This window comes from Aphelocoma coerulescens, chromosome 2 (genome assembly GCF_041296385.1).
Source record: "Aphelocoma coerulescens isolate FSJ_1873_10779 chromosome 2, UR_Acoe_1.0, whole genome shotgun sequence".
Taxonomy (NCBI): Eukaryota; Metazoa; Chordata; class Aves; order Passeriformes; family Corvidae; genus Aphelocoma; species Aphelocoma coerulescens.
In genome coordinates this window covers 49,571,023-49,585,826 of record NC_091015.1, presented here as the reverse complement: position 1 = coordinate 49,585,826, position 14,804 = coordinate 49,571,023, and the positions used below count along the sequence as shown (strand labels likewise).

Genomic DNA, 14,804 nt, shown 5'->3' with positions numbered 1-14,804 from the left:
TTTGCCAAGACATAATAATGCCTGCTGGCCAAACCAACAGTTGACAGGAAAATTGCTTTGTTATAATACCTAAACATCCATTAATACATCATCTGTAAATTCAAGGAGACAACTATGTAGTTATTTTTTATATATATATGCAACTTTCCCACCTCCCATATAGTTTCTGGTAACTTCCTAAAGTGGTCAGATTTACAGAGCATCATAGCTCATGAGCCCAGAGATCAAGCAAGCTTCTATTTGCTAAGCAAGGGTGTGAATTTACACTTCATTTGTGAGTGAACAACCTCATGGTTTTTTACCAGCAATTCTTTTCACTTCATTTTGATGTATGCCTGCCATCATGGTATCTAGATGTCTCCTTTAGGTATTTTCTCCTAAAACTTGACTCTTGGTCTCATGTGGTTCCACAGTAATATCACTTTTTAATTTAAACAGAAGAAAATATTATTTCAACCTATACTTATAAAAACCACAGGAGTGAAAGTAAAAAAACACTGAAGTTTAAAAAAAAAAACCAGAAAACAGACTAAAAAACCTCCAAATATTTACAAATTTTAAACAACTAGCCTCATATTGTTTTATGTAGCTTATCAAAACACATAGCATTGCTTTTTTCCTTTCAACTGTTTCAAAATGGGGATTCATTGACACTGTTGAAGACTTTGTCCTTCTAGCTCTGGAGATCTGGTTTTATCAGTTGGCTTGCTAACCAAAAGTAGTACCACTCAGTATAGTTTGTGGACTCTGTTCAGGAGACCCAGGAATAGAAGGACCAGATCAGTTGTGGCTGCTACTGGTCAATAGTGAGATGGATCAGCAGAGCCACAGCCAAAACTTGCCGAGCTCCTGCCCCACACTCAGCACGTGCCCGGCTTTCACAAATGCCTCACTCTCAGAAAACCTGCTGAACTAAAATATTCCATATTGCAACACTTTTAATAACTTGAGAACTATTATGCCACTGATTACATAATACTTTGGAGTGGGTCAAAAAGGAAAAAAAAATGCAAACAAAACTAATGCACAAAAAATCAGCACATCTATTGCTACTCTGGCATCGAAAACAGGACTGATTTATTAGCTACACAAGTCTAGAGTTTCAAACTTAAATAAGTCTGTTTTACAAATTATTTACTTTCTACAAGATCCATTTCCCCTTGAAGCACACTGTGCATGCCCTCCTAGTGTGAACAGTTTACAGTCTGTGATCAGGCACAGACCTACTTGTCTGGATTTTTTTCCCTTTCAAAATGGCAATTCTGAGAATCATAAATTACACAGCACAGTTATTGTAATTTGAGCTTATTCCCAATAAATAAAATTTATTAACTAAACAGCTTTCTGTGTAGCTTAGCTCTTTTCCATCAGCTTATTATTTTACATAGACTTGGTTCACATTGCTAGTCACAACTAAATTGGGCCATCCTAAGTATAAGAATATTAATTTAAAAATATAAAGTAAAAATGCATAATTTTATTTAATCACAAATAACCTTGCTCTTCATAGAATATGTGCAGAAAATACTCTGTTAAATTCAAAGTTTTGAAAGTATTTTATCTAACATACATACCAAGGTATATCTACTGTATGATTGTAAGCTTTGTTTATCAGAACATCAGAGCAGAAGCCTCCAGCACATTAAGCTCCAATGCATTAGAGTATTTAGGGATGCTGGTGAACTTAAGCAGATGAGTAGCAACACTACACAAGGCAGGACAGACTCCTTTTGGGAGATATGAAACACCACTTTATCATGCCATTCCAATTATCTCCAGCATTTATAGTAAGCCTCCAGTTATTCCATTTTTGTTACACAAATAAACTCTCAATTTATAAAATAGGTCATGGTAAATTTTAAGTCCTGGTCTAAAAACAGCAAGGCAACTGGAGAAATAAAATTGTATGTGATATATGGTGGGTTAACAAAGATGACTTCATGGCATTTTTTTTACCATAAACCTACCACAATCCTAATGAGTGCATATCTGCATCCCCAGTTTTTGTATTTTAAAAAGAAATAGCACATTGCTAACGTTTCTCAATAAGAAAAATGTCATAATGAAATATTAAAATTATAAACAGAGTCACTTTAGTTCCCCTTGTCATGTTAAGCACATTTCTCTCCTAAGACTAACACTGCTATTCAACAAATCGTCACCCATGGTTTGAAAAAATGTACATAAAATAAAGAATGTACCCCCAAAGTGTTTGTCTCCTACAAATTACTGTGATTCATAGGTTTTATTTATTAAAAAAATAATTCCTACAGGTGGGATTTCAGACTTTTAGTCATTCTCCTGGGCTCATCTTCTAAGGTACTAGCAAAATACTCAAAATCCTGCAAGCCCCTGATTAAACCAGGAAGCAAATCTGCATGCATGCAATTACAGTGTCTGCAAGGGCAGACACAGATGACAGTAATTCATACTCTAAGAAATGGGCTTGTGTATTTGGCAGATTAACTGTTCTGTATTCCATTGCAATGAGGTATGGAAACTGTACTGTGAAACAACCATTACTCATTCCCTCAGCTCTGAGCACGTAGGTCTATCAAAGGCAAGCCAGGCTGGAGAGGGTGGGCGGCGAGGGCTGGAAAGAGAAGAGTCTACACGTTTCAGATTAACACTTCTCTTGAATGGTTTCTTTTATTTCATTTCCCCTACTTTTTAAATTAGCAAATACAGTAGGCCCAGAAGGGAAATGTGCAAGGGGAAGAAGGAGAGAGGGGAGGGAAAGGGAAAAAGCAAAAGCAGCCAAACCTCTCCAACTTGTTCATTAGGGGTTTTGTGTTTGAACATCTGAATGAATCATGTGTCTGTTTTTCATTATTCTCCACATGTATTTGTTCTTTGCTTTGTTCAGAGATTTCTGGCCATGTTGTCATGACTGTGCTTATTTTGTTTTATATATTGTTCTATTACAGGGTGATTGTTACTTCTCCTCTGCCTCACTTAGCAGTTATGCCACCAACAAAGAGAAATCTGAAAATGAGAGGTTATGTCAAAAGGTGTCCCTAGTGAACTCCCTTGCAGCCTATACGATTACTTTAGATCCAACTGCTTAATTCATACCAGGGAGAAATCCTTAGATAACACTGCTCCTTATCATGACAGGAATGTTGTGGGTATCTCTTTAAAAATCTGAGGAATACTGGAGAATGATTTAAAGTACATTGCCAGGTGTTTTCCTCATCTTTCCAAGAGGAAATCTAACATTTCTTGCTAAGCACTAACCTATTTTAACAGATCTGCTGTTACATGGGGGTTTTGAAATAATTTCCTCACTAAATTAAGTATTTCTACTTTAAGCTTTACCCTATACCTTGGTCAACACACAAATGACACTGAAATAAATTCTGAAATCACTAATCATGTGATAATTTCTATCCTCTCCTTGAATTTAATCCACCCTACTTCATTGGATACACATATCAGGATGATGTGTTCATTTAACAAGATAATCTCATACTTGGCAGAAAGTGAGTGAGACCCAAAAGACAGGAAAGAAGTAAACAAATAGCGTGGCTTTTTCCTGCTTGTTGTTTGAATATTGGGTTAGGTTTGGGGTTTTTCTGGGTTTGGGGGGAAGGGGGTTGTGTTGTGAGGGGCTTTTTCGTGCTTGTTGTTGTTTGTTGTTTTTTGTCGGGTTTTTCTAGGGAATAGATGTAGACTCCACTGTGTTAGAGACAGTTTCAACTTCTGGAAAAATCTTGGAGCAAACAGTTGTATAAATCCATTCACAGACCCTCAAAGGTGGTGATTAGTCCTATGCAGCATGGATTCAGAAAGAATAAAAAATGTCTTATCATAATTTTGTCTAAACCAGCACATAAACTGGTATGTAACCAGTCTTATAAATAGCTCAGTATCATGTATTTTAGTTAAACCTTGCTTCTCTTTCATAACTTAAGCAGATAATAGAAAAAATGGTCTAGCTGAAAATGCTGTGAAGTAGGTGTCAAACTGATTAGCAGATCCAATTTAAAGACGTTCTCAATGGCTCAATATTGCACTACCTGGTGTACTGAGAGGGTTTCCTCAAAAGTCTTCCCCAGGTCTGTTATTATTCACCCTTTTCCACATTATCTTGTCCAGTGTATTAGAGAAACCATTTATTAACTGTGAAGAGGAGACTAAAGAGGTAAATGCTGCAAGCACTCTGGAGGCTTAAGATTATACTCAAATCTTAGTAAATTAAGGAGTATCTAGGAAAAATAGGATAAAATTCAATATAGACAAATTAAAAGTTCTAGGAGGGAATAGTCAACAACACAGAACAGAGCCCGTGTTGGAATGCCTGGCTGGCAGCAGCACTGCAAGAGAGTAACAGAACCAGGGGCTGCACAGAATCTCTCAGCATAAATCAGTACCATTTTTCTCATGCAACACCCTGTGCCTCAGAGATGCATCTATATTTTAAATACACTGTTATTTATATGTATACATCAACAAAGAGGAGACTCGTGATCACAGAGAAGACAAATGAAACCCCTCTGTACTATTTAAAATGATAGAAATTAGGCCATCTAAAAGTCCTATGCCCAGTTCCAAGTTCTTCAGGTAAGGAGTGAGCTGATTAGAGAGAGACCAGCAAAGTGCAATATATTCAGAAATTTAAAACAAATTGCCTTTAAGGAAAAAGTTAAAGGACTAGTGTTTCGTCTAAGGAAAAGATAAGGCAGATGCACATCAGTCTTCAAATATATATGTTTGCTGCAAAAAGGAAAAGAATACACTGCTCTACATGTCCACTGGGGATAAGAAAAGAAGCAATAGCCTTAAATTGCATCAAGAGAGATTTGGGTTAGACATTAGGAAATGCTTCATAATAGTGAGAAGAGGAAGTGTTATCACAGACTGCCTGACGAGCTCAAGGAATCTCCACCACTGGAGGTCTTTGAGCGAAGGTTACAGAAATACCCCTCAGCAGTGGATTAGAGCTGATCCTGCCCCAAGGCAGGTCCTGACCTCTTCAGGTCCCTTCCACTTCTGATTCCTGAGAAGCTTTTTCTTTTTTTCTGGCAGCGTTACTGAAGAGAAAGGAAATTGTACCCAGCATTTAAAGCAGTAAACATCTTTTTATGCCATAAAGCATACTATTAATAAATCCAATTATGTTTATGATCTTTTAATGGCACCATTTATGTCATAAAGATCCATCTTTGAAAATACAAATAGGTATCTCTGCCCTACAGTGTAATACAACAGCATGAAAGCAAACTTTCAGAAAATTCCAACTGATTGTTATATGACTCCTATTAAAATAATCTTAAAGCTAACCATAATATAAAGAACACCAAACCCAGATGTTTTTATTTCTCAAAATTCTACCATTCATATTCTTTACAATATTTTCACTTCACATTTTGTGTTTCACAAAGAGATCCACTCCTTTCCTTGTTTACTACTGGCAGTGGGAGCAAAGGAAATTCTGCTCACAAGGGTATTTATTCATTCATAATGCAATCCGAAAAAGGCCAAAAAACCCACCAAATCCCAAACACAATGAGGTCTTGTTCCTGGTGTGATATTCAAAGAAATACAGAGTGATGTTATCAGAATTCTGCCAGAAGAGTGCCCCAAGGAAATAAAACGCACGTTCAGGCAAAAGCAAATGCACAGCAGAGCACCTTATGACAATGGCCCATGACCAACTGGGTTGGCAGAGTTTTCTAAGACTAGAACTGCAGTCTTCCAACTTGCTTTTCTCCTGAGTGCCTAATTAGTGCTGTTTCTGGCATGCAATAGATAAAGTCACACACTTCTACAAACTTCAAAAACATCTTTAGTACAGGTGGCAGGATTTTGCCCCCATCTCATAATTTCCCCAGAAGGCTTCTCTGCTGCTTCTCTTCACCTCATATCTGGCTACTCACAAGATAGCCCAGAACTGCAATGCCTTTTCTTTTTACTAACACATATAGAAACATATAGAAGTGTTCTTCTTTTCAGAAGAACCCACTCTAATAGGTCTTATTACTCCAAAAGGATTCTGTACGGCACTAGCAGAAAGCTGCAGAATCATTTTAAAGCACAGCTTCTCCCCCACAGACTCAGTGACATTGCAGACTCATAAATGAGTAACAATTCTAGTCCCAAAATGCTACTACACACGTTAGTCAATATTTTTCTCAGCAAATATAGCTACACACACACACACACACACACACACACAAAACATGCTATATTTCATTTAAAAATATTTTCATACGTTAGCAGAAAAATTAGGAACGTAAAACTGGAAGAGGAATTATTTTTGTATCTTGGTATTGCAACTTGTAGATCTATTTGTGTCATGAAAAATATTTTCTTCTTCCATTAGCATAGGCCAAGATTTCACAAAAATATAAAAATTAGACCAGGTTTTCCTTGGGAAACTTTTCCCAAAGGTTTCTCAGTTTTATATAGGAAATAAATTTGCATCACTGATGATATCATTCAAATCAGACAGAACTATGTGGTTAGAAGGTAATTTACTCTTCTGTTGAAGCAATTTGATACTTGTTCTGATTTGTGATTTTCATTTTGTTTGTTAATGAAAAAAATTAATGAGCAATGTTCCTGGAAGCACAACTCAAAGCTTTGGCATTATTAAATATGTTTGTAATATACTGTGCATTATGTTGATTGCACAGTTGGAGCCAAAGCTTTGGCAGTCAAGCCACCAGTCAATCATTCAAACTGATAATGAACTCACAGGGTGGACACTTTGCACGTACCTTTGCACTGATTTGTGTTTTTGTCAAGAATTGCCTTTGTGGATACAATTTTCCCATACCTATGGAGAAAACAAAAATCAGAGGTACATGTTACTATATTTTAGTAAAGTACATAGTGATTTTTGCATGCATGTAATACGTATCCTAGGAGGAGGTCTACAGGTCTCGAAAAATGTTCATCTGATAATCCTGGAGATGTTCCTTATGCCACTAGTTCAAATACCTTTAGAGTTCCCCTGATGAGCAGTTGCCACATCCTGTTCATCCCTGGTCCATGCACTGCCAGCACAAATGCCAATCATAGTAAGGATTTCACTGACACTAGTAAAGAGGTTTCTTTGACTAAAATAATTTTTTAATAGTTTGTTTAGTTTAACTACAGATGGACCACATTCCTTCAGGATTAACAAAAATGCAGGAAATACGGTGATTTTTTTTATATGCATGCACGCACAGCTGTGCTCATGTGTGCATCCATGTCTAAGTATATGCACTCTATCTAGTTTGGATAAACAGAGCCTTTGAGGTTTGTGAGCATCTCCCAGCTCTTTTCAAGATAAATGTTAACACTCATTTGAATTTATATCACCTCCCATAGATAGCATGGCACTGCACTGCAATTTGATAAACTTAACATGGTGAAGAGGGAACTTGAGCAGCTACAACTTGTTAGATTCAACAACTAGACCATAAAATAGGTATCTGTGTTTACCTCACAGAGGTTAAGACTAGAAATGCAGACTTAATAGTTAAGTATCACAAAATCCTGGTAAAAGATCACAGAAGATGGCATTTATGGATGAACATAAGACATCAGAAGAGTAAGTAAAATAATTTTATTTCTCAAATCACTGATACATTTTCGTTGGTCTTCGTTGAAGAGAACCTCCCTTAAAATGCCCTTTCCCACATTTTTTTAAAAAGCATTATTGATACTCTGATATATTGGGCTTTCATTTGAAGGACTTTTCCATGACACACAAGTTTCTACATCCACAAAGGACATATTACTATGAAAGATTTAATAAAACTATATCTCCTTGTTGCAAAGCAACACCCATGGAAAATAACCAGCAACAATTATAAACCATTGAAATGTATGGTAGACAAATGCTTATTTGCTTAATCTTTATTAACAGCAATATAGATTTGGTGTTAGTGACTTCTACTTGAAATTCCAGAAACCAGGATGTGGAAAACCTTGCTGCTATTCCCTTCTCTGCCTCAGGAGGAAGGCCACACTCTTCTCCGCCCGATGGGCCTGTAGACACACTCAGGAAATCAGTCAAAAATAAAAAGGAAAAAAAATACACACGCACAAAAAAAAAAAAAAAAAAAAAAACAAACCAAAAAAAACCAAAACAAAATCAAAAAAACAGGGAGACAGAAAGGGAATGGTACCACAACAGAGTGTAAAAGGGACTCTTGGGTTTCAGTCTGGGACCCAGAAAATATTTAAATACTTCATGAAGGGGACTAGCACCAATGGGAAAGACTGGGAATAGCCTGCCTAAACATACTCTTTGATACCTGCAAAAAATTTGAGGCAATTTTGTGCCTGACAGAAAGTTCTCAGCTGAAGTTTCCATACTGCAAGTGACATGTAGCCACTCAGCTTAAGATAAAGGGCACTGTCTCTCCCTCTCTCTTTACTCTGCTTTCGTGAAGTGAGACTTTCCATTTCACTGTTTTTCCTTTCCCTAAGAACGCACAAAAGCATTTGCTTCCATTTGACTTTCATTTGGGGAGGAAAAAGCATGTTTTAGTTCATTTGTTTCAGTCTGAAACCAGCCAGGAGGAGGAAAAATGGACCTAAGGGCATTAACAATTTGTGTAAACTAAGTCAAGTCCCAACTCAGCTTTCTTTTAGGAACCAAAAAAAGTCATACAAGCCTTCCTCCCCTTCACATCTTTCTACCCCCTTTTTTTTTGCTGACTCTGTAGTCCAGAAGGATTTTGGGCTCTGCAGGCAGGCACAATCCATTGTTCACTGCATTGTGATAGGTACTTGGTCAGGTAGTTGAGAATTTATTCTGCCATAGCTGGCTCCACTCCAACCAAATACATAACAGATTTAATGCTAACCATGAGATCACATGCTTTTCCAGCCTCAGGTGTTTCCAGAATTGGGGCCTTTATACTCACTTATGTTCCACTTAATTTTGTAATTCTTCATGGTAGTACCTGAAGTTGACTTTGGCCTCTAAGATATTGGAGCATGTGTCTTGAGAAGGTAAAGCCAAATTTAATTCAGTGATCTATGGCTGTTCAGCGGGTCAACCTACCCACCAGGAAATTTGGCCCATGTGGTGCATCTTCATTTATTTGATTTATTTAGTTAATATCAAATACATGAAAAACATGCAAAAACATGCCTATCTTGTACAGTAACAGGCTTCAGACAGATATATGGAAAAAGAATTCAACAAAAATCAGCGGCTAACCCACAACAACCTCAAATAAAACACAACCCCTACCTAAACTTCCGCCAAAAACAACTAACACCCAGCCTCCATTTCAGTCCAGCCACTCCTAATGAATTGATATGTTGTTTCATCCAAGTCATGTGAGAGCTAAAAGTTTACATTTCTTGCCAGCAGAGAAAGGCATTTGTGGTTCCACTGCTTTTATTACAGATTTCACAGAGTTATTTGCTACGTACTGCAATCCTGCAAACACTTAGTTACACTAGAGATTTCACTCACAGAATTCCGTTCAGCTCAGGAAACGCTTCCCCCCACATTCAAAGTTATGTGCACACCTTCACGTTTGCAAAAACAGACATCAGAGTGGTGAGAGGCCCCACAATAACAAACACTGTTATAGGCAATTAGCCATATGTCGGCGATTTAATCTACTGCTATAAACCCTGAGTGCTACCACAAGAAAGTAATTGGAATTAATTTGGACACTGTTTTACTAAATATTTCAAGTAATTATTCTACACTAATCAGAACATCAGTTCTGATGAAGAATGTTAGTTTGTGTGCTGCATGAAATCAGGAAGGTATTTTGTTCCTACAAATGCAGTCATATTTCTTTCTCTCATGTGTGAAGACTAGTATTAAGCTATGTCTCATCTCCAAAGTTGTGTGGCTTTCTGTTTGTTTTACCTTTAATCACAACTAGATTCACCCAGAAGTACAAAAAATGTATTCTTCAATGGGAATGCTCACAAAAATAAGGATAAAATACATCACAAGAGTTGAGCTCTTGTTTTCACATATTTAAATGGAAATTATTATAAAATTCAACAGCCTGCACACCTGTGTTCTACAAACTACTAATATAATTAATGTAAAAAAATAAAAGGTATGGCTGCCTGTCATGAGAAAATGTGAGCACTATTTAATTTTCTCCTGACTACAATTCATGGAAGTACTCTTTCAAAGATATTGAATCAAAAATTCTGGTCATAAAAGGATGACTGTAGAATTGAGTTCACCTCAATGCCATATTATCAACTCTTCAAAATAATGCCTGTATCATTAAGGATAACCTACTGCATCACTCTGTCCAAGGAAATAAGACGTAATGAATCTGAGAGATGGCTACCTCAAGAATGTGTCTATTGAGCATCTGAACTGAAATTGCTGTTCAGAGGGTTTCCAGACACTCTTCCTGAGGTGTTATCTAAATGCATAGTAAGCACAAACAAAATTCTTCAAGTGCTTTTAAAAAACCTTCTAATTTTTATATTCAATTATGCTTTCAATTCTTTTTTATGTAATAACAATTTTCATTTAAAACCAGGTGGTCAGATTTTGAAAGAGCTTCCGCATCAGGAGCAACTGCACAGACTAGGACTTCACCACATTAATGAAGAACCTATGCAGTGATATAGTGACTAGTTGTCTTTGTTGTTTCTCACAATAGATCTGGACTACCCAGAAAATTACAAAGTTTAAAACCCACAGGTTCCAGAATGAAGAGTTACTTGGGGAACGCATTTCTACAGCCCACACTGATGTCCCACAGATGCATAACTACAAAAAGCTATTGGACAGCATCTAGGAGGGAAAATCTGTTATGAAATTAAAAGCAAAGACATATTTGTGCCCTAGAAGTCACACACCACCAGAAACTGTGAGAGGATACCAGAGTAGCACCATCGCATGTTGTCCCTCTTTTAACATAAGGCACCTCCACAGCTGCTGAAACAAATTCCTACCTGGCCCAGCCCAGCCACTCTTGCCTTCCAAGAAAACATTCAGTTGGAGGTGGAAATACCTTCTAACAACCATAACCAATTTAAATTTCTCTTGTATATATCAGTATGGGGTGAAACTGTTCAAGTCATCTGACATACACTATTAAAGTTACAAAAGGTCATTTAGAAACTCTTCACTCACCAACAGCAGTAACTGACCCCATGTCACACAAAAGGCAGAACTAAGGGAAAAGCCCACAGAGCTGTGCACAGAGAAACAATCTCTCTGTTCAGTCCTGGCTATGTCAAAATCACTTTCAAGAGCCCCATCCCATTGCACCCCACATTTTCACCCTACTCAGCAGAGACTCAGGAAAGATGCAAACAATGCAAAATAAGCCCCTAATGTATGTACATCAAAGCAGATCACTTTAAGAGCTTTCAGGCAGGCGGTCGATCAGCACTTACACTGCAGACAAAGCTCAACGCGATCATTTCCAGGAAGTTATTTGATAACTGCTGTTAAAATGGAGATAGCTCCTGAAGGAAACCATTCAGTTGTGAGTGATACCCCTTGTAAGATGTATGAACCTTAACCACAGCCAAACCCAAACAGAGGAGAATGTGCTGTCCCAAAGCACACAAGGAATTTGAGCCATTTCTCCTCCTGCCTGTGGGAAGCTAGGGTGCAGGAAAGGTAAGTGGACAGCTAGGGTTAGGAGACAAGTGAGATTCAGCTAAGGACTGGCTCAAGGCAGAGGAGCCAGGAGCCACCTCCCCACTGCTGGCAGGCAACATGCCAAGAGAGGAAGCTGGCTGAGTGACAGCTGTGACCTGGAGTTGCTGCATCAAAGAATGGATTTCCTAGGAGGCCAGGCTGGTGGGGGCCACCCAAACTTTTTAGCTTTTCCATGTTTTTATGGGAAAAAAACCCCTCTGGGATAGACACATCATGTTCTGTCTTTCAAGCCAACCTCCAGGTTGGCTACAGCTAGTCCTGTAACAAGATATCTGTGGGATCAGACAGGATGAGTCCCTTACTACTCACCCAACTCAGTCCTGCACGTGTTGCCATCCTCATCTACAAGGCAACGGGTGCACAGGCACGTACAAAATACAGCTTTTACCTGATTCCAACTACTGCTTGTATACTTCAAAAAAAGTGAAGCTTGGAATTGAAACTCGAGTAACTGGTGTACAGAACTCTTCCTTGCTCAGTAAAAACCAATGGAGTTATCATGTAATTTCCGAGTTCAGAGCTTAACAATTATGTCCCCAGCATTTGAGTTCACTCAAGGCCTCAAGCACTGCTCAGAGCACAACCCACCCAACTGAAAACAGTCTGCATTTCTGGGCATTTAGGTAATGTATGCTTTTATCTTGGGAACTTTTGTACTGGGATGAATTTGACCAGCAGTAATTGGATTTAGATAAGCAACTCTGAGGCGCTTTCATTCTTGTGAATTAATATCTAAATAGCCCAACCAGGTTTATTTTGTTTAAAGCAGACTCTATTAGGCAAATCATGGATTTTGGGAGAAAATAAAGCCCACATTATGAAGACCTAAAGTGCAGAAAGAACTGCTGTTGAATTTCTTGGAGAGACATTTTTCCTACAATACACTGCAACATGAACTTAAAACATCCAAATACACACAAAAGGGAAATTCACTCCAATTTTTTTTTTTTTTTTTTTTTTTATTTGCATGATAAGTTCTGGGCATTTCATCTACTGCGTGGCATTTTAAATGCCTGCGTTTTTCCCTAGAATATAAGACATTACTATTCTGTCCCTTAACAAAGAGTGAGTTGCTTTGTTGCCCTTTCTCTGTATATTATTTTTAAGTAAAAAAACAAAAAGCAAAAAACAACTTGAAAAGTTAAGACAAAATTCTCATATTCACACAAAAAAACCAACAAAATACGTGCCGTTCAGAGCACCTCACGCAGATCAGTGCATGGCTTGGGAAACAAACAGAAGGAGCCACTTGCAGGGAACCCATGATGTACTGGACTGACAAGACCATACTTCTGTAAGAGTTTAATGTTTGGATGCTGTTTTCTCTACTTACTTTGGTCTGGCTGTCATGTTTACAAAAATCACTCCTTCACTCAGTAAAATACAAGGCTTTGACACTCTCACAGTATCCTGCTGGACAAAACGTCCAGCACGCAGCTGGCTAAACATATCATGCAGTGGGTGAGCAACTGGCTCATGAACCCTCGGGCACAAAGGGTTGCAGTGAATGGGGGCACATTAGGCTGGGCATGGTCACTAGTGGGCTTCCACAGGGCTCCATCCCCAGCCCAGTGGTCAAAATCTTCATAAATTACTTGGACACAGGACTGGAAGGGATACTACATTTGCAGACAGTACAAAATTGGGAGGAGCTGTTGGCTCCCTCAAGGGCAGAGAGACCTCAACAAATCAGAGGACTGTGCAATCAGCAACAGTATGAAGTCTAACAAGGGAAAGTGACAAATTTGGTACTTGGGACAGGGCAACCCTGGATGTATGGACAGACTGGGGAATGAGAGGCTGGAGAGCAGCACTGTGGAAAAGGACCTGAGGGTCCTGGTTGACAGAAAGTTGTATGTGAGTCAACAGTGCCCTGGCAGCCAGGTGGGCCAAGCGTTTCCTGGGGTGCATCAGGCACAGCATCACCAGCCAGGCAAGGGAGGGGATTGTCCCGCTCTGCTCTGCACTGGGGCGGCCTCACCTCCAGTGCTGGGGGCAGTTTTGGGTGACATAAGGCAAGAAAGGTATAAAGCTATCAGAGAGTATCCAAAGGAGGGCTGTGAAGATTGTGAGGGGTCTAGAGTGAAAGCTGTATGAGGAATAGCTGAGGTCCCTTGGTCTGTTCAGCCTGGAAAAGAGGAGACTGAGGGGACACCTCCTTGCAGTCTGCAACTTTGTCATGAGGAAGGGCAGGCGCTGATCTCTCCTCTTTTGTGACCAGTGACAGGAACCAGAGGGAATGGCCTGAAGTTGTGTCAGGGGAGGCTTAGGTAAAGGTTCTTCACCCACAGAGTGACTTTGATGATCCTATTGAGTCTCTTCCAATTCACAATATTCTGTGAAGTTGGCAAAGCAGTTCAGACTATCAACTCGTCCAAGAGTTTTAAAAACACCACAGAAAAAGGGAGAGGGACCTCTTAAATCTTTTGTTTGTACATCTAAATGAGCCCTGAACTTTCAGAAGGGATCCTGAGCCCTTAGCACCAAATTCTGAAAGGACAACTCAGCAATTTTTGAAACTTCTATTTCTGTTCCTAACAGCACAGTTAGAAGACTAGTTTTGAGCAGACAGTAATCAACACTGTAGCATGTGTGAAGAGTCAATTTTCAAGAGAATGCAGGTTGATGAATCACTAAAACAACACATTCAATAGTATCTTCTGGTACAGATATTTACTACTAAAGGTGTAGTGATTTCACTCATACACGGGCCTATTAGTCACCATCATCCCACATCCACTGAAAATACATTTTTCAGAATAGGAGAGGGAAAAAGCTATGAAATTCATAAAATAACTGTGGTATATAACATGTCTATAAACACTATTATTGCTTTAGACAAATAAAATCCAAGATCTTACCATTCTATTGAAGAACAGGTCCATGTTAGGAAGAAAGAACCTAAAAGGGTATTTCAGATTATGGATCATGCCATTTACTTTTAACACTGCTTTTACAGATCATATTAAGAAATCCCACTTTTCAGAAGATGCAAGCACCATTTATCTCAAATCACAGGGCTCTAATACAGCCCTGGAGGCCATGTTAAGGTCTTTGGTGCTCTTTTATTGAAGAATAGGGAAAACTTAGTAGTTTTAGTAAAGTCTGCTTCTTGTAAAATTTCAACAACCTCAGAAAGATAATCCTGTAAATAAACAGGCATGTGAAGAAAAATCTACAAAAAATTCCTCTG

The 14,804-nt window shown here is 38.6% G+C and overlaps 1 protein-coding gene across 23 annotated transcripts in view; it reads right to left on the bottom strand.

The window, feature by feature from the left end:
- RBMS3 (RNA binding motif single stranded interacting protein 3) overlaps positions 1-14,804 on the bottom strand; it is a 711,765-nt gene that overhangs the window by 317,200 nt on the left and 379,761 nt on the right. For all 23 annotated transcript variants that reach the window (XM_069007351.1, XM_069007350.1, XM_069007373.1 and 20 more), the window contains one exon: positions 6,723-6,781. In XM_069007351.1, coding sequence (XP_068863452.1) covers positions 6,723-6,781 — 59 coding nt within the window. The remainder of the gene's footprint in view (positions 1-6,722; positions 6,782-14,804) is intronic.